Below are 20,381 nucleotides of genomic sequence, written 5' to 3' on the forward strand. Positions count from 1 at the left end.
TCTGTGCTGTACTATTCTATGTTCTAAGTCAATGAACGGTTGCCATCTCTGGGCAAACCGCTGAGTTGATCCTCTCAAAGCGAACTTGATTTTTTTTCCAGACACAGAAACCCTGCCATATCGCTGACCCACACTCCTGACTTCGGGTTCTCTGGGTCCCTCCATCCCAGCAAAATCCGTCTCCAGGCCATCAGGGAGGAGAGGGCCAGGACACCCCCCCCCCCCCCCCCCCCCCCCCCCCCCCCCGGCCCCCGGATCTTCCGATACCCCAAATATTGCCAGTTCTGGATTCGGAGTTACCCTACCTTCCAGGACTTCTGACATAACGTCTGCAAATCCCTGCCAGAATCCCACCAATTTCGGACATGCCCAAAACATATGTACATGGTTGGCCGGGCTACCCCCACACCGCCCACATCTATCCTCCACATGTTCAAAGACCTGCTCATTCAGGCTACCGTCATGTGGGTTCTGTGGACTACCCTGAACTGGATGTCATGATCATGTTTAACAGCCTCCTCATATTACTAGAGAGCTGCCTGCCCTTTACGAAGTCTGTTTGGTCTTCCGCGACCAACCCTGGGAAACAACCTTCCATCCTTCCCTCCACCAGCACTTTCACATCCGTTTTTAACAGCAATGTGGGCCTATATGACCCACATTCCAACAGGCCTTCCCCTTTTTTGGTACCAATGTGATCGTTGACTGCATCATCGTCTCTGGCAACTCCCCCTTCCTCAATGCTTCATTAAATGCCCCAAGAGATGCAGTGCTAGGTCCGTCGCAAACTCCTTATGAATTCCGTTGGACCCCAGAGCCTTCCCTGACTTCATACCTCTTATTCTCTCCAATACCTCCCTCAGCCCCAAGGGCTCCTCTAGCCCCTGCCTCTTCTCTTCCTCCAACTGTGGAAACTCCACTTTGTCTAAGAACCGTCCCTGTCCCCCTCTTCCCCCTCTTACAGGACCCCCCCCCCCCCCGGTCCGCCCTGTACAGCTCCTTATAGTAATTCCTAAACACCTTGTTTATCTTCCTTGGCTCCAATTCCACATCCCCCGCCCCAGCCTGTACCTTCAATATTTCCCTGGACGCAGCCTGCCTCTGTAGCTGATGCGTTACCAATCGACTTGCCTTCTTCCCGTATTCATACTGCACCCCACTTGCCCTACACAGCTGTCCTACCGCCCTCCACGTCATCAACCTATCAAATTTCCCCTGTAATGCTTTCCTCCTCGCCAATCCTCCGCACCCTCGATTGCTCCCCATCAAACTCAATTATCTCATTCATTAATCGTTTATATTCCTCCCTCCTTTTCCTATCCGCATGTGCCTTGAACGAGATAATCTCCCCTCGGACCACCGCTTTTAGTGCTTCCCAAAATGTCTTGCCGACTCCTCCCCATTTTGGTTCAACTCTACATAATCTTTAATCACAGCCCTTTATGCGCACTTTATCGCAAAACCCTCTATCTGTCAACAACCCCAATTCGAGCCTCCACCCTGGCCTCAGCTCTCGTCCCGTTCTAAGCAGGATCTTCAGTCAATGGGGCGCATGGTCCGAGATTACTATCCCCGCATATTCTGCCCCTCCATCCCAACCAAAACCTCCCGGCTCACCACAAAAAAGTTGATTCTTGAATACATCCTATACACATGTGAGAAAAAAGGAATACTCCCTTACCCCTGGGTTCTTGAAGCGCCATAGGTTCACCATACCCATCTTTTCCATAAACCCGTCCAGCTCCTTTGCCATTTGTATTCTACCCATTGACCTAAGGCTTGATCTATCTACCCAAATCTCTGGGACACAATTAAAATCTCCTCGCATAATCAACTGGTAAGTGGCTAAGTCCGGGATTGCTGCCAGCAACCCCCTCATAAATCCTACATCATCCCAATTCGGTACATGCACATTCACCAACACCACCGGCGTCCCTTCTAATATCCCACTCACAATCACATATCTCCCACCCAGGTCCCTCACTTCCTTTGCGCTCACAAAACCGTTTTCTTGCACATCAAAATTGCCACTCCCCGTGACTTTGAATCAAACTCAGAGTGGAAAACCTGACCCACCTATCCCTTTCTCAGTTTAATCTGGTCCTTGATGAGGAGGTGCAGCTCCTGCAGAAAGACCACCTCCGCTTTTGAACTTCTTAGTTTGCAAAGACCCGAGATCGTTTGACTGGTCCATTGAGCACGCGCACATTCAATGTTACCAGCCGCACCGGGAGCTTGCGCCTTCATTCCCCTCTGCCATCCGCCATCCTCCCTTTTCAGCTCTACCCCCCATTAATTTCAGCCTGTACCTAGCTGATCTAAGATGGCCCCTTTCTCCACCTCGACCATGTTTCTTCTCCAACCTCACCACATCACATCACAATCCCTTCTCCTGTGACCACCTCTCTCGGCCTTCTCCCCCACCTCACTTCCGTTCGCCAGCATTATCTGTCAATGTGGCAACGCCTGACCAAAGACTCCTCTGAGTGCCTCTCCCCCACCCCTATTCCACCCTCGCCTCTGCATTCTGTGAAGAAGGCTCACTGAGGACCTCACCCTCCCCCACCCAAACAAAGACTCATCTCAAACCACAGGTCACCTCCCCCAAAGACAGGAAAAAGCAAGAAACATAGCCACAGGCAGCAGGAGGGGGTGGGGACAGCCGTCCCCTGACAAACCTTTCACCCCCTTCTACCCTTTGTTGACCCAACAGAAAAATGAAGGTGGCTCCCCTGCTCTCGGCTTCTGCCTCAGAGACCTCTGCACTCTGTCCACCTCCGGGGTCTTGTCCAGCCAGCATCCTCGAAATGTGGCACTCACACCTTCCACTCCTTCAGGCAGGCCAACTATTAGCAGATTCTGCCTTCTTGACCTATTTTCCTGCTCCATCTTTGCTCTAAAGGTCTTGCAACGGTCTCCTAAGAGCCCCACCTCCGCCTCCAGTGCCACCACCCGATCGCTGTGGTCCGACATCACCCTCTCAACCTCTCGGATCTGCGATCCCCATGCCCCCAAGCATTTCTCCACCGTCTCCACCGCACCCTTCAGGGGTGCCGCAGCCCCTTCAATGGCCTTTGAGCGATCCTCCTGCATCTCCTTCCTCTGCTGGCAGAAGTCTTCCTTGATGAAGGTCATCAACTGCTCCATCTGGGGCTTTCCGACTTGCACTGACCCTTCCCCCTCTGCCATCTTTCCAATAGCTGCTGCACCACAGATCTCTTCCAACTCCTTGGCCATGTCTTTCACCACCTTCTGCCAGGTTTGGTAACCAGCAGACATACCACTACTGGGGGGGACCTTCTCCGACTTTCAGTTACACTTTTCCGTCGAAGTTGCATCCTATTTTTGGTGAAAAGACCTCTTTTCTATGCCTTCAAGCAGGAGCTGCCCTGTGTGTGACCACTCACACCAAGGCCGCCACCGGACGTCCATTGGCCAGGAATCTGGTAGAATGCTGAATTAACAGTCACGGCAAAGCCCATTCCTGCAGCAATTGGCTTCCAGATTTAGTGCTGATCCCACTATTCCGGCCGGGACTGAGCGTGGTAAATGCAACCTATAATTGTGAAGATTATGATACTTAACTGTTACATTTCTTAACTACTTCCTCAATACTTTGTTGATAGGCCACAGCCTGTGGCCTATCCCTATTGAGAGTGTTCAAAATCTCTTAAAATGCAATTTTATTATTTAAGAACTGCATTATATAATGAGAATGAAGTGTGACAGAATCTTTGTGTCAAATCTGATCAGCTGAGAATGCTTAAAGCTAAGGATAAATGCACAGTCTCAGCAATTATACTTTTGGTGTTAGTATAGAAAATGCATAGCAGTTGTCACCAGGTCAATGCTTTGGATTAAGCGTGTGAATATTCTCAAAACAACAATGTTTTTTTCTGTTCCAACATTTACAGAGGTCCCATGATTTCCAGCGTTAGTGATTTTTATTTTCTCTTTCGGGGGAGATGATGGTGTAGTGGTCATGTAACTGTAGAGGGAAACGGACCCAGGAAGTGTAGAAGATTTTAATTTAGACGGGCAGCATGCAGGCTTGGAGGGCCGAACGGCCAGTTCCTGTGCTGTACTTTTCTTTGTTCTTTGGACTATAATCATCTCCGTGCTGTTGACCATGGAACCATTGCTGATTGTTGTAAAAACCCATCCAGTCCTTTCGGGAAGGAAATCTGGCCTACATGTGACTCCAGATCCACGGCAATGCGGCTGACTCTTAACTCCCCTCTGAAATGGTGTGGCAAGCCACTTGGTTCAAAGGCAATTAGGAATGAACAACAAATGCTGGCCTTGTCAGTGATGCCCACATCCCATAAAAGAATAAATCAAAAAAGAAATGCATAAAGATTCTCTAAATGACTGGGTGCTTCCTCACATGGTACTTTCTGGAATATATATTGGAAGATGTGGGGCGGGATTCTCCAATAATGGGGTTATGTCACCATGCCGGCGGAAAAACGCAAGCGAATCACTCTGGACTTACCTGGAGAAAATCCTGAGTGATTCTCCTACCTGGAGGGGGATAGCAGGGCCCCGGAGTGCTCCTTGCAGCTCCGGCTGCCGATACGGGTCCCTGCACCTCTGGTCGGGGGACCGCGCATGCGCACGGCGGCGGCCTGTGTCGACCCGCACCGCGGACCGGCACCAAGAAGATAGGCCTCCCCCCACAGATCGCGCGCGCAAGCGGATCAGTGGCCCCCGATCGATAGCCTGGCCATCCTGGAGGCCCCCCTCCCCCGGTGAATGATGCCCCGCCCCCCACCAGGGCGGCCGCGGACTCACGCCGAGTGGAACCATGAGAGAACCACGTCGGCGGGAACTCGGTCAGCTGCACTTGGAGAATTGCGGCGAGGGTCTCTTTCAATGACCCCCGACCGGCGCTGCGTCGACCGGGCGCGCCCGATTGGCGGCGATTCTCTGGGGCGGGAGAATTGCGGGAGTGCGTCGGACCCGATCTCGGGTTTTGACTTCAGTTTACCGCCCCTGCGCCGAGCGCGATTTCGGCTTGGGGAATCCCACCCGTGTTTTTTTTATCTGTAATTTATAGTAATTCCCCGGCTATTTTGGAAGTAATGGAATAACAATGAAGAAAATATTTTCAAAGAAAAAGAATCGGCAACATGAGATCCACAAAGAACCAAACCAAAATAATCAACTCCTGTTCATTTGTTCACCATGATCTTTTGCAACTTTACTAAACATCCAGTCAGATGCCATCTCTGTCCTTTCTTCCAATCACTGCCACGTTTTTCTAACCTGTAATTCGAGGTGTGCAAACCCGGACTACAGATGGGGCGAATGGGAATAAGTAACGATGAAGAAAATGGGTCATCTGTCAAAGTTCAAGAAGATCTTTGTTCAGAAGTACACATCTGGGGCGGGATTCTCCGACCCCCCCCGGGCGTCAATCACACCCCCCCCCCCCACCCGTGTCCTGAATTCTCCGCCCCCCCGAGATTCGGCGGGGGCGGAAATCACGCCAGTCGGCGGGCCCCCGCGATGGTCTGAAGTCCCGCCGCTGTCAACCCTCTCCCGCCAGCGTGGATTAAACCACCTACCTTACCGGCGGGAGCAGGCGGCGCGGGCGGGCGCCGGGTTCCTGGGGGGGGGCGCGGGGTGATCTGACCCCGGGGAGTGCCCCCACGGTGGTCTCGCCCACGATCGGGGCCCACCGATCGGCGGGTGGGCCTGTGCCGTGGGGGCACTCATTTTCTTCCACCTTCGCCATGGTCTTCACCATGAGAGACCCCCTCCCCTGCGCATATGCCGGGATGACATCAGCAGCCGCTAACGCTCCAGCACATGCGCGGACTTAGGCCGGCCAGTGAAGTCCTTTCGGCCCCGGCTGGCGTGCCGCCAAAGGCCGTTCACGCCAGCCGGCGCAGCGGGAACCACTGCTGTGGGGGCCAGGCCCCTCAATGTGAAGGCTTGGCCCCTCCGCACCTTTGGGGCGGCCCGACGCCGGAGTGGTTCACGCCACTCCAACACGCCGGGACCCCCCCACCCCGCCGGGTAGGGGAGAATCCCGGCCCTCGTTACATTGTTAAAAATGGAGGCAAATACAAGAATGGGCCAAACCTGGCAGGATTCTTTGGACATGGGGCTGGCCAACCTGAAAAAGCAAACGAAAAGCTTCCTCCCGGAGCATTTTGCACCGTCTCCAGTCTCTCACTCTGGATATTCAGTGCTGCTCAATTCAGTACCATCTATGACAAACCTTTAATAGCTCCCTCCCATATACTTCAGATTCCTTATAGTCCAATCCCACAGGATTTACTTATCTCTAACCTCATGACCATTGTCTGAAACAGGATTATACTGCCTGCTCTGCATGTCGCTATTAGCTGAAAACTTTCAATTTTCAGTTTTTCGAACACTCTAACTCCCGCCCACCAGGATAATCTTTGTAATCCTCTTCTCTACCTTCCACCAACTTCCACTTGGGTTTTGTAGAGAAGGAGGAAAGCAAAGTTCAGTGGCGCTAATTACATGCACCCAATCAATAAGATATGCATTTTTGAGACTGTAAATGAGAGTGGGCTGTCGTACATTGATGCAACTTGAGTTTTCACCCAAGGCAGGCTGCTACTGTGAACAAAATACATGAAGTCAAGTCACCATCGTCCCAGGTGAGCAGAGGCTGCTTTCCCCTTTGAGGGGGAGAGCTGACTGGTGGTGTTTCAACCTGAGGATCACCACACCTCTGGCAAGGAGCAAGATGGAAGATGGAGATCAGAAGATAGAGCCCGCATGAGTAACCTCAGCTGAACCCATTCAAAGAGATTGCAATAATTTAGCCGTGCATGGTATTTTAATAGATCACAGCTTTTAGGCAAGAATAATAGATATGAAATCATCATGATATAAAGGTGAGAGATATTGGGTGCTAATATGACTTTTGGTTTAGTTGACTCTCATTTAACTCATTAACTCTGAATGAAATTTGTTGCAGAATACAATTGCAAAGGCCACCTTTATCAGAGCATATCTGGTTTCCCGGGGTCGAGTTCCTCTGCTGTGCTTTAATGACATTATCGCGACTGCGGTGGGCAGCAGTCAGTTGGGAACTGTCACCTGGATTATGTTGCAGAGTTTTTACCAGTCTCGACTTATGAGCCATCAGAACACAGGTAAGCTGGGAGGGATGGACCAATGGGGGCTTGAAGACCTTGCTGTCTCGGGCAATATGAGTAAATAGCCTGTGATGCGTGGCTTTAAAGTTGTTCTAAAAAGCCAATATTAAAAATATTGCTTGATCTTCCTGAGGTAACCTCTGAGGTAATTGTTACCACTGAGGTCCTCACTGAGTGCTGACACATTCCAAATGAGCAGTTCCATTGCCTTTTTTAAGATGTTGAAATATCTATGACATTTCAACTCCTTGGGCGCGATTCTCCGTTCCCCACGCCGACGGGTGGGAGAATCGCGGGAGGGCCGCTCTGGCACCCCCCGCAATTCTCCCACGCCACCCCCCCCCCCCCCCCCACCCCCCAAAATGGCGTGCCGCGAAACGCCGCTCGGAGAATCGCTGGTCGCTGCCGGCGTGAACATCGCGCAACAGGTAAGTGTGGGTCCTGTGGGGGGCAGAGAGAGCACCACGGGCGTGCTCATTAAGTGACTGGCCCACGATCGGTGCCCACTGATCGTCGCGCCGGCATCTCTAAGAGACGCACTCTTTCCCCTCCGCCGCCCCGCAAGATCAAGCTGCCACGTCTTGTGGGGCAGCGGAGGGGAAGACGGCAACCGCACGTGCGCGGGTTGGAGCCGGCCAACCTGCGCATGCGCGGCTGACGTCACTTAGGCGCCGCCGGCCGCGTCATTCTCGGCGCGCCGCTTTGACGCAAGCGTCAAGGCTCGGCGGCCGAGTTTCTCGCAACGCCGCTCCTAGCCCCCCGGGGGGGGGGGGGGGAATAGGGGGCGAGGAGCGGCCTCCGACGTCCGTGTTTCACTCCGGTGTCGGCCGTTGCGGAGAATTTCGCCCCTTGTACCACATGGAAATTTTGTTTTTATGCGTTCTCGATTGCCTGCAAGAATGATTTTGCAGGGCACCACCCTGTTGGGTAGTTCTTTACTGCTATTACACAGGAGGAGCACAGACATCTCAGAGGGTTATAGAGTTGGAGGAGGGTGTCCAGTTAGCGGAGTGGTGTGGAGGTGAAGGACGAATGGGGACTTGGTGTGAGTTAGGTGCCGACTCTGAATAATCTTTAGTTTCGGGACAGTGAAAAACGGGAGTATGACCAGGTGTGTGATGGAATAGTCAAGTCTAGAGGCAACAAACGTATGGATCAGGTTTTCAGGAACAGTTAAGCTGAAGCAGGGACAAATCAGGTGGTGTCATGGAGCTAGAAATTTGCAGCCTTAGTGAAGCTGTAGATATATTGCTGGAAGCTCAGCTTGAAGTCCAATACAAGGCCAAGGTTACAAACCTCCATGCTTGCCTGCAGCCAGTTGCCAGGGGGAGATGGATTCGGTCAATGGCAAAGGATCAGAATTTGTGACAGGGAGCAAATAATGTGTGTGAGAGCGAGAGGAATATCAGACCGGGTTAATGTGTGTGAGAGCGAGAGGAATATCAGACTGGGTTAATGTGTGTGAGAGCGAGAGGAATATCAGACTGGGTTAATGTGTGTGAGGCAGTTGAATATCAGACTGTGTGTGTGGTGTGAGGGAGGGAGAATATCAGACAGCGTTAACCTGTGTGAGAGCAAGGGGAATAACCAACCTGGTTTGGGTGTAAATAAGAGGGGGGAATATTAGATCGGGGTTGTGTTTGTGAGGAAAAATATTAGACTGTGTTTGTAAGTTTGAGAGAGGGGATGGCCTACCATGCAGGGTTTGTGTGTATGAGGGAGAGCAATATTTAGGCAGGCTTTATGTGTGTGAGGGAGGGCAATATTCAGACAGGGAGTGTCTGTGAGAGAGGCTAATATCAGACAGTGTCTTTGTCTGAGCAAGAGGAATATCTGTTAGGATTTGGGTGTGAGGAAGTGTGACAGTGTGTATAAGAGAGGGGAATATCAGGCATGTTTGATGTGTGAGGGAGAGAGGGAGTATCAGGCAAGTTGTGTGTGTGTGGGAGCGAGGGGAGTATACCAAATAAATTTCCCTCTACAGTGTTTCAACGAGCAAGTACAACATGCGTTCGATCCAAAGTAAAGTTCCCTCTAACCACTGCCCATCAAACAGTCCCAGGACCCTAACACCATGGGTTAGAGACACAAGAAAGCTCTCACAACCTTCCATCATCCAACAGTCACAGGATATCAATAGAGGCAGTTTAATGCTCACTCTACATTGTCAACTCTAATACTCTCTGAGAAAGTACAGCATGGGTAAGATATAGAGTAAGGATACTTCGACATTGTCACCGTCAAACATTCTCCACACGGTTACTATAACCAGCAGGAGGGCATTGACGTCATTCAGGGTCGGGTTGTACACCATTTGGGGCGGGCTGCCACATCACCAGAGGGCGGGGTGTGACATGAGGGCCCCACAAAGAGGGAGAGCACCGGGACCCCCAAAAGTGTAAGTCCACCTCTGCTTGTGAGCCCTAAATGTGTCAGCCAGTGGCCTGGGCTCTCCTGGCTGACTGGCTGTCAATACCTTGCCAGATCTCTGGCATGTGAGGTGTGCAGGAACTCCCAACCCAAGGCCTCAACCCTTGTTTGAGTAGATGACGGGTTCACCACCTGACGGCTGGCTGGAAAATCTGATGTGACGCTGTGACCCCAGGAAACCTCACCCTAATTTCTATCCCTTTTTCCCTCGCTCTTACCAGAGTGGCAGTAGGCATATGTCAGATAGGTTGTGTATTTTTGTTCCCACTGTATCAGAGCCTTGATAATCAGCTAATTTCCAATATCCAGCAGAGGGCAGTCACACCAATTATGGCTAATAATTATATGGAGTTCTGTTCTAATTTCTGTAGCCGAGTATGTTGGTTTTGCCTTATACCACAGCATGACATGTTGCCATAATTCCTCACACCAAAATACCTGTTGCAATAGACAAATGACCATGGGCTGCACTTGGACACCATCTCTCTGACTGCGGAGTGGCAGTGTCAAAGTCACAGATGCAGGCCACACACTCACCATTTTATTTGGACAATGGGGGCCTGAGGAAGGAAGCCATGCCTCTCAATGGTTAATAAGTAGTGGCGATCATGAAGAAGCAAAGTGACAAATATACCACTGACACTTTATTCTGCTTTTTGCTCAGGTGTAATAAAACGGATGGAATGGCTGTTGGAGCTGATGGGCCACATCCGGAATGTTGCTCACGGGTCAGCTCCCATGCAGAATGCAGACCCGAAAGAGGTACCCTTGTTGGGAGATTTGCTTTGTAAATTTGAAATGCTTTCTGTCCCAAGGAAATTCTGTAGGAATTAGTTGGAATTACGGCCACACATCCATTGTTTAGGAATCTTGATGTTAAGCAGAGGACTGCAAGGTGATTAATGCCACTTGCAGTTTGTGCTAGAATATGTCCATTATGGACCAGCCAGAATATGTTGTAGTTGTAAAATTGAAAAGATGTATCCCATCGTCCACTGTAGCTAAGAAACACAGTCATTTGTCAAACTCACTGATAAACTGGTGAAAACGTGTGAGGTATATTCTGTAGCATGGCACATTGTGTCTGCAAGTTGTAAAGTATGTTTCTTACGTCATTCAGTAAATAAAAGTCTAGAATAGGCTAATATACAATTAATGTGGTCCTGAGATTACCTTCAAACATTATTTAGTTAGCTCTCCCAAATAATTATTGTGCAGTCACTAAATTAAAAGACAGCAGGTTGATTTTGTGTTTTAGTTTTGTTGTAAGCTGGTGGAATGAAAGATGAGCTGCAAATTTGTGTTATCAATCAAAAAGTGACAACTAAAATGCTGTTTGATATGTTTGTCATGAGCAATCTTTGGCCCACGATGTCCAATAGCTTGTTATTATTTTTGAAGGCTGTGGATTTTTTGCTGAGCATATTTGCTGCTGCTGTTGCTGTGTGGAGTGACCACACGACACCATTGATGCTTGGTGTTCGGGCTAGCTGGCTGCTACGCATTGAAGAGAAAAGTTTAATCAACTGCGTGGAATCTCCGTTTGGCGGCAGTTCAGTGGATTCCCTGTCCGTACAACAATGTCTCCACTTTCTACCACAAAGCATTCTCTTATTACTGGCTAAAGACCCATGGAAAGACCAAACGCAAAAGGTGAGTTAGTGCTCAGACATCATAATGGATTTGGATTAGGGTTTATTGTCACGGAGGTACAGTGAAAAGTGTTGTTCTGCGTACAGTCCAGACATCATTTCATAGATGAAAAAACATAGGACACACGATAGATACACAATGTAAATACATAGACACAGATATCGAATGTAGTACTACTCAGTAGAGAAGATGCATGGATAGATCAGTTCAGTCCATAAGAGGGTCGCTCAGGAGTCTGGGAACAGTGGGGAGGGAAGAAGCTCTTTTTGAATCTGTTAGTGTGTGTTCTCAGACTTTTGTAACTTCTGCCAGATGGACGAGGTTGGAAGAGCGAATAACCCGGGTGGGAGGGGTCTTAGATAATGCTGCCCTCTTTCCCAAGGCAGCGGGAGGTGTAGCCAGAGTCAGTTGATGGGAGGCGGGTTCACGTGATGGACAGTGCTGTGTTCATGACTCTCTTAAGGATTGAACCACTTAAGGACAGTGGGGGGAATCTATATGTTGAATCAGAAGAAATGGGCGAGGTACTAAATGACATTTGCATCAATGTTCACCAAAGGAAGGGACTTAGTGGAAGATGATTCTTGGGTAGAGTGTGTGGACAATCTTGATCATGTTAACATTGAAAAGGAGGAGGTATTGGGTCTTTTAAAAGACATTAAGGTAGATAAGTCTCCTGGACCGGATTGGATTTACTCCAGAATACGGAGGGAAGCAAGGGTGGAAATTGCTGGGGCCTTGGCTGACATCTTTGTTTCCTCATTCGCTATAGGTGAGATCCCAGAGGACAGGAGAATAGCTAATGTGTTACCGCTGTTTAAGAAAGATAGCAGGGATAATCCTGGAAACTATAGGCTGGTGAACCTCACGTCGGTAGTAGGTAAATTATTGAAGAAAATTCTCAGGGACAGGATATATACCCATTTGGAAACAAATGGACTCATGAGCGATAGACAGCATGGTTTTGTGAACGGGTGGTCGTGCCTACTAACTTGATCAAGTTTTTTGAGAAGGTGACAAAAAGATGATTGATATGAGGAGGGCGGTGGATGTTGTTTACATGAACTTCAGTAAAGCCTTTGACAAGTGCCTCATGGCAGACTGGTACAAATGGTGAAGTCACACGGGATCAGAGGTGAGGTGGTAAGATAGATACAGAACTGGCTCAGTCACAGAAGGCAAAGGGTAGCAGTAGAAGGGTGTTTTTTCTGAATGGAAGGTTGTGACTAGTGTTGTTCCACATGGATCTGTGCTGGGGTCTCTGTTGTTTGTAGTGTACATAAATGATTTGGAGGAAAATGTAGCTCGTCTGATTAGTGAGTTCGCGGATGACACCAAGGTTGGTGGAGTGGCAGATAGTGTTGAGGAATATCAGAGAATACAACAAGACATAGATAGGTTGGAGATTTGGGCAGAGAAATGGCAAATGGAGTTTAACCCGGACAAATGTGAGGTGACGCATTTTGGCATGTCTAACATAGAGGGAAAATATACTGTAAATGGCAAAACTCTTAGGAATATAGAAAGTCAGAGAAATCTGGGCGTGCAAGTCTACAGATCTTTGATGGTGGCAACACAAGTGGACAAGGTAGTCAAGAAAGCGTACGTAATGCGCGTCTTCATTGGATGGGGCATTGAGTATAAAAACTGGCAAGTCATGCTACAGTTGTGTAGAACTTTGGTACGGCCGCACTTGGAATATTGCACACAATTCTGGTCGCCACACTACCAGAAGGATGTGGAGGCTGTGGAGAGAGTGCAGAGGAGGTTTACCGGGATGTTGCCTGGTCTGGAGGGTGTTAATTATGTGGAAAGGCTGAATAGACTCGGACTGTTTTCATTAGAAAGACGGAGGTTGAGGGATGATCTGACAGCGGAGCCGGAGCTGCTGAAGGGGAATGGGCCGACCTTGTGGCCATTGTCCCTCTGATTGCCCGGCAATGGATACTTTTGAATTGGAGGATGCGGCATAATTGGGAGACTTGTATGGGTTTCTCAGGTCGGAGGTGGGCTTCTAGGTACAGTTGAGGCCATTCATGGCTATATTTGAGGAGCTGTTTGTCTTGGGGGAAGGGGGTGCAGTAAATGGGGGGGAAAATGTACAAATTGTATACTCTGTAGGCTGTTCAGGTTGTGTTACTATGTTGAGTATATTTGGAATAAAATATCTTTTTTAAAAGAAAGATTTGGCTGCTGACCAATTTCTCACCCACTGCATTTCCCCCACCCCTGTGCTGTTTCCCAGCATTAAGCTAGGAATTCTGTTTTAATTATTCAAGACATTTAGACTGCAAATCCCTGTTGTATATTGGTATAATTTGCTGCGTAAATGTACTAAACATTTTACACCTGGCTCCTGACTCAGTATTTGGAAATTCGTTTGTCGAAATATGCCCTTAAGAAAAGATGCACGACCATGTGCCTGGCTGTGGCCTGACAATTAGTCGTAAGTTTATTGAAGCACTTATTGTGTTGTTTTTTCTAAAGGACATTCCTCAAGGGTTGATGGGAAATGAGGAAAAATAGAGCAGTGGGAAAGGCAGGGAAGAGGCTTTAGGCAGGTGGTTCTGTGAAGATGTTCACACTGAACTTGGAGACAGAGCTGGAAGGTCCGTTAAAGAAAGACAGAAGTTCTGCAACACTTAACTGGTAATCAAGCCGGGAATATTTAATCCAAGGTAAGTTTAATAAATGGTTATCCTTAAGCATTCAAATTATAAGCAGTACAGGTCTGCACATAAAACTTGGAAGACAGGGAGTATAAAATCATAGATATACAAAAACAATCCAAGAAAAATGCCTATTTTTGGTCTATTATTATTGGAAACCGGCAGCACGTTTATATGGGCCAGTGAATTTTGGAGCTCAAATCCCCTTTTACTGTGTCCCAGAGAATAATTTTCCACAGCTGACCTTTATGTCTCCTTGGAAATAACTGAATAAATTCAATATTCATTGCTTCAGAATTGTAAAAACAAAATTCTGATTATACACAATAAACTGAAAACTATTAAAATAACTCCACAGAAATTGAGTACATGTTAGTTCATAAACAAAGTTGGTTGATGCATTATGATAATCGGAATCTTCCATTGAGTTTTGTATTTCTGTTTCCATTGCAGTTCATTGATTGGCTCTTTACCATAGTAGAAAGTCCGCATGAAGCATTATCATTGGATACGTTGAAAATGATCAAAGGTATTATTACTGCTTTTATCTAAAGTTTTATATATCCTTGATAGAACATTTGATCTGGTGCTTTCTTAAATCATATTCGACCGTTAATCCTTACACGTAATTTACTTATTAGGCTAATATATTGGGGTCAGTTTCACTAGTGCTGTGTAGGTTAAAGAGGAAGGCTGGCTGCTTGATTTTTTTTTGTTCAAAGGATTGACTTTTTTCTTGGTTCCTGTTGCTGAGGGGCTGCTCTGGCAACGCTATTGTTAGAGAGCAGTCCTGTGACTCTCTGAACAGCTCCACTGGCGATGGTTAGAGCTATTTCACTGCCATAGCTTGGCTGTGGTTTTGGACCAGTCAGGACACACAGAAAAAGTTGTCTTAACTGCAGGAGAGCAAGAATAAGTAACCTTGGGAAATGCTGATGTTTGTTAAATGTTATGGAAGCAGAACTGCTTTGTATCACAAATGGGCAACATCTATGCTAGATTCTGATTCTATAATTTTAACTTAAACAGGGTAAATTAAGTTTAAAACATTTTCCTCAAGTAACCAAACTCTTAAAGGAATTCTTTGATACAAAAACAAAAGGAGTAGTCAATATACAAGATTGTCTTGATGGGATTGTTGATCAAGTAGGATGTGATGTGTTGGGCAGGCTGGGTCGATGTGGACTGCACTTGATGCAGTGTAGCGAGAGACAAACCTCCAACATTTGATAAGATGCAACACGATTTTATTTAATGTTGCTTGTTCTGGGTGAGTGTGCTTAACATTCAATTTGGCTCTGTTTCGTTACTTGGCTTTGGAGTCACCAGGTATCGTTAAGATACCGCCACAAGTTTCAAGGTCAAGTTCAAAGCAATAAAACCATACACCAATTAGTAAGTTCAAACAAGGAACATTTATTATATTACAGTAATCTACTAATCTTGCATATAAAACTATAAGACTAGGCTAATCCTACCACTAATAGGTCAAATACGCATCTGGATAAGGGGACTGGCGGATCAGGGAACAACGGCATCTAGCTTTGTCCTGGGTCCGCAGGCTTCCAGTAGTTATGGACTACAGGGGTTCAGGAGTGTCTACTCTCGTAGCGTGCGTTGTGACTTACTTGTTGGCGGCTGCTGTCCAGACCCCTCCTCCTCAAGGTTCTTCTGCTGCAACGGTGTTCTGCTGGGAGGGCTGGCTGGTCAAGGAGAGGCTGGCAGAGAGAGAGCTGGGGGCGCGGTCTCTGACTTATACTCCTCTCAGGGTCTTGCGCCCACCTGGGCGGATCCTCTATATTCTCGCAATCGATTGGGTCTCCTCCCAATCGATTGATTTGAATTCCCCAATAACGGGGCAGTTCCTCGATCACTAGGGCGGTTCTTGGGACTTATTGTTTTGGGCTTCTTTGGCGCCGAAAATTCTGGCCTTCCATTCAATGTATCAATTTGTGTTTAACTTGTTTCCATTGTACCTGGGGATCGCCCGGTATCGCCTCATTAGTATGCTAACTGTTTTCTTTTCATAGTGCTGTCTGGTTTCTGCAGCAGTCAGAACTGGTTTCTGCAGTAGTCTGAATATACAAGCGTTTTGCAAGCTGCTTGCTTTTACAATATGTCCAAATTCCCTGCATTCCTTGCAATCTTCCATTTTGTGTTGGGCAGTGGTCACCCCAGGTGGCTACAATGTCTTAACTATTATACATGTTCAACTGTGGGTTGACACTATGCTGACTTGACTGGAGACCTGGTACTAGCCTGACCAGACTTATTAGCTACCGCATGGTGTTTGCACTGGCTAGCTCACGAACTCTGACTGTCTCAGTGGCTGGGTCCAGAGAGAGCGGGAAACCTAGTGCCCTCTGGCTTTATAGTGGTAGTGTCCTGTCTGGTGATTGGCTGCTCTGTTCTATGTGCTTACTGGTCATCTTGTGTGTCAATCACTGCCTGTCTGCACTCCATTATATACATAGATGTATATTATGACAGGATGGGCTGAAATGTGGTTACACTTTGTTATGTTTATTGAAGTAGTGTGTAACAATTTTTGATCCATATTTCACACGGGACGAAGGAAATGTCCTCTGTTTATGACCAAGACATGTCTCTCTTAATTTCTAACATGCCTATGTAACTTGAATTCCCTCGGTGTCCATTTTCATGTACATTTTAGCTATCATTTCAGATCCAAATGTCCATTGCTTCGATCTCTTTCTTTCTCCCATTACCTCTCTCTGACCATTTTCCCTTCTCCCCTCTTGGTCTTTCTCCGTCAACTCATCACTACTGCTCTCCCTTCAAACTGGCCTACCAACACATTGTCCAGAGTCCATAGAGCCAACCATCACTGCTTCCTCAAAAGCAGGAACCCTAACTTCCTCATCCTTCCTTGTCGCCAACTTCCGAGACAGTGTGCCAGCGTTGCCAACCATTTTGTTGTCCCATTCCATCGCAACTCACTCCACCCCGTTGGACTCTTCGGACTGATCTGGCAGCACGGTGGCACACTGGTTAGCACTGCTGCCTCACAGCACCAGGGTCCCAGGTTCAATTCCGGCCTCGGGTGACTGTCTGTGTGGAGTTTGCACTTTCTCCCCGTGTCTGCGTGGGTTTCCTCCAGGTACTCTGGTTTCCTCCCACAGTCCAAAGACATACAAGTTAGGTGGAGTGTCCAAAAAGGTTAGCTTGGGTTATTCACTTAAGGTGGACGTATGGGCTTGGGTAGGGTGCTCTTTCCAAGGACCGGTGCAGACCCGATGGGCCAAATGGCCTCCTTCTGCATTGTAAATTCTTTGATTCTATGATCCACATTTCTTCCTCCAGAATCTCTGTTCACTCACAAAACAATGCTTTGCCCTTCATTATTGCCTGTGAATTATTATATTGACAATCTGTTTTTAATTAAAACTTAGCTCATTGGTATGAATGCCTAGCCGTATTGAAGGATCTCCATCTGTCCCCAACAGTGACAGTGATGTCCTTATCACCAAGTCCCACCTTGGACTCTTCCTGTTGCTGCTGTGTTCCCACCTTCCTTGAGTGTCTCACCTTGTCTCAGCCTTCTCGCCTCCTTTAAATCCTCATTGTCTGCTGTTCAGGCCCCAGCCAGAATTCCTCTCTGAGATTTCCACCTGGACCTTTGCACTGAGCGACTCGACATCCTTAGTAGTCTCCGTCTAAATCCCACCTCACTTACTCTCTCTCCTCTGAATTCACTGTTCTCCAGACCGAGTCTACACCTCTCCGTCCATGTAAGCCCACCCACCCCCTCAACCTTAACCTCTCCCACCATCTCTCTACTCCGATGGCCTTGGTCATTAGTATGACCATCTCAGACCATGTTCTTGTATCTCAACAATCGCGCCCACCTTGCCCGCTTCCAAACCCGCTTCCTTCTGTGTCCATCTCAGGATAAAGTTCTCCTCCAGGTCACTTAAAATCACACTGTCTGACCTTTCATCCTTTTTGTGGCACAATCATCTACAGCTCTCTTTGTTCAGACATCCCTCTCCTCTGGCTTTGATATCCTGCTGGCCACCCAGCTTCCTTATTGGCCTCTGTACGAGTCATCTCTCTCCTCAGGTCTGCACTCCTCCCTTTCAAATCTGTTTTCATCTCCCCCTCCTCAAAGAAAATCCATCCATGTGTCTTTGCAAACTACCACCCCATCTCCAACCTCCCTTTCCACACATGTCCTTGGATGTGATGTCACAGTTCAAATCCATGCCTATCTTTCCCACATCTCCAAGTTTGACTCTCTCCAGTTAGGTTACTATCCTGCTGCAGCATTGTAGCAACCCTAACCAAGTTACAGATGACATCCTCTGCAATTTTGACCACGGCACACGATCCCTGCCCATCCTGCTTGATCTGCCTGCAGCCTTTTGGTGTGGACGATGTTATCATCCTCCTCTAATGTCTCTTCTCTGATATTCATCTTATTGGGACTGGGTGTTTGGCATAGCTGTTAACACTGCATTTGTAGACTGAACATCTCCAGCAATAGCTTCTCTGCCCTGCCTTGTCACTTCCGCAGGTCATCAATGATCTTTCCTTGGCCCCTTCCCATAGAGTCATCAGCCGGACTTTCCCGGCAGTCTGATGGCGGCGGGATTCTCTGGTCCTGTCAGCAGCTTACCTGCGTCTGCGGGTTTCCCAGTGTCGTGAGGTGGCATCAATGGGAATTCCCATTGACAGCGGCAAGAACAGGAAATTCCACCACCAGCGAATCGCGCGCCGCCCCGCCTCCGGCTGCTGAGAAACACACGGCTGGGGTGTGCAGAGTTTTATAGCACAGAAAGAGGCCCTTTGGCCCATCGTGACTGCGTCAGCCATCAAGCACCTATCTATTCGAATCCCATTTTCCAGCACTTGGTCTGTAGCCTTGTATTCTATCGTGTTTCAAATGCTCATCTAAATGTTTCTTAAATGATCTGAGGGTTTCTGCCTCTGCCATCCTTTCAGGCAGTGAGTTCCAGATTCCTATCACCCTTCTAAATCTCCTGCGCATTATCTTAAATCTATGAGCCCTGGTTATTGACCCTACTAAGGGAAAAAGATATTGATCTACTAAGGGGAAAAGTTCATTCCTCTCTACCCTATATATGTCCCTCATAATTTTATACACCTCAATAAGGTCCTCCTTCAGCACTAACAAGAACAACCCCAGCTTAACCAGCCTCTCTTCATACCTGAAACACTTCACCCCAGGAAACATCCTGGTCCTCTCCATCCTTTCTAGTACAATCACTTCCTCCCTATAGAGTGGTGACCAGAACTGCAAATAATACTCTAGCTATGGCCTATAAGCATTTCATACAGCTCCAGCATTACCTCCCTGCTATTATACTCTATGCCTGGACTAATAACAATATCCCATATGCCTTTTTAACTGCCTAATGATGATAAAAATAATCTTCATTAGTGTCAGAAGTAGGTTTACATTAACACTACAATGAAGTTACTGTGAAAAGCCCCTTGTTGCCACATTCCGGCGCCTGTTCAGGTACACGGAGCGAGAATTCAGAATGTCCAAATTCCCTAAAAGCAGGTCTTTCGGACTTGTGGGAAGAAACTGGAAAACCCGGAGGAAACCCACGCAGACATCGGGAGAACGTGTAGACTCCGCACAGATAGTGACCCAAGCCAGGAATCAATCCTGGGACCCTGGCGCTGTGAAGCAACAGTGCTAACCAGTGGCGCTACCGTGCCGCCAATGCACCCCATGGTCCCTCTGATCCTCTGTGCACTCCAGGATTCTACTGTTCATTGTGTATTTTCTTGCTTGTTCGTCCTTCCAAGATGCATCACCTCACACATTTCAGGGTTAAATTCCATTTGCCGCTGTTCTGCCCATCTGACCAGCCTGACAATTTCATCCTGTAATCTAAGGCATTCCTCCTCACTATTTGCCACACCACCAATATATGTGTCATCTGCGAACTTAGTAATCATGCCCTCCACATTCCCATCTAGTTAACTAATGCGCACGACAGACAGCAAGGGACCCAGCACCGATCCCTGTGGTACACCATTCTCCTCCTTCATTTACCTGCCCTTCCGTGGTGAAATCATCCGCAAAGGGTCAGCTTCCTCGTCTAGCTCTACCTCGCCAAAACCTGCGCCTCAACTTTTCCCTGCCTCTGTGTACAAACAGTTTACCTCACAGTCAATCGTGGATGAGTAAACTTCAAGCTAAACATTAACCCATTCCCGCATAACACATGAGTGCCCACCCAGGAAAAATAGATTGGAAAAGAGGAATCCTGCGGATGCTGGAAATCTGGAATAAACACAGAAAATTCTGGGGGGGCGGAGGGTGGGGGGCGGAGGGTGGGGGGTGGGGGGGGGGGGGGGATTCAGCAGGTGAAGCAACATCTGTGTAGAGGCAGAAACAAAGTTAACATCTGGGACTGCCCTGTCATCAGAACTGGAAACAGTTTGAGGGGCCGTCTCCGCGTAAAGAAAGGCATTTTTAAAAAAA

General features: G+C 48.0%; 1 protein-coding gene and 1 long non-coding RNA gene across 4 annotated transcripts in view; one reads left to right on the forward strand and one right to left on the reverse strand.

Moving 5' to 3' along the window:
- Positions 1–20,016, reverse strand: part of LOC119970272 — a 40,199-nt gene extending 20,183 nt beyond the window's left edge. The window contains exon 1 of the long non-coding RNA XR_005461576.1: positions 19,950–20,016. This is a non-coding gene — a long non-coding RNA (uncharacterized LOC119970272). The remainder of the gene's footprint in view (positions 1–19,949) is intronic.
- The window catches only part of focad (focadhesin), a 366,162-nt gene that overhangs the window by 324,484 nt on the left and 21,297 nt on the right, over positions 1–20,381 (forward strand). For all 3 annotated transcript variants that reach the window (XM_038804621.1, XM_038804620.1, XM_038804622.1), the window contains exons 41-44: positions 6,965–7,142; positions 10,240–10,337; positions 10,977–11,228; positions 14,351–14,426. In XM_038804621.1, coding sequence (XP_038660549.1) covers positions 6,965–7,142; positions 10,240–10,337; positions 10,977–11,228; positions 14,351–14,426 — 604 coding nt within the window. The remainder of the gene's footprint in view (positions 1–6,964; positions 7,143–10,239; positions 10,338–10,976; positions 11,229–14,350; positions 14,427–20,381) is intronic.

Source organism: Scyliorhinus canicula, chromosome 8, assembly GCF_902713615.1.
Source record: "Scyliorhinus canicula chromosome 8, sScyCan1.1, whole genome shotgun sequence".
Taxonomy (NCBI): domain Eukaryota; kingdom Metazoa; phylum Chordata; class Chondrichthyes; order Carcharhiniformes; family Scyliorhinidae; genus Scyliorhinus; species Scyliorhinus canicula.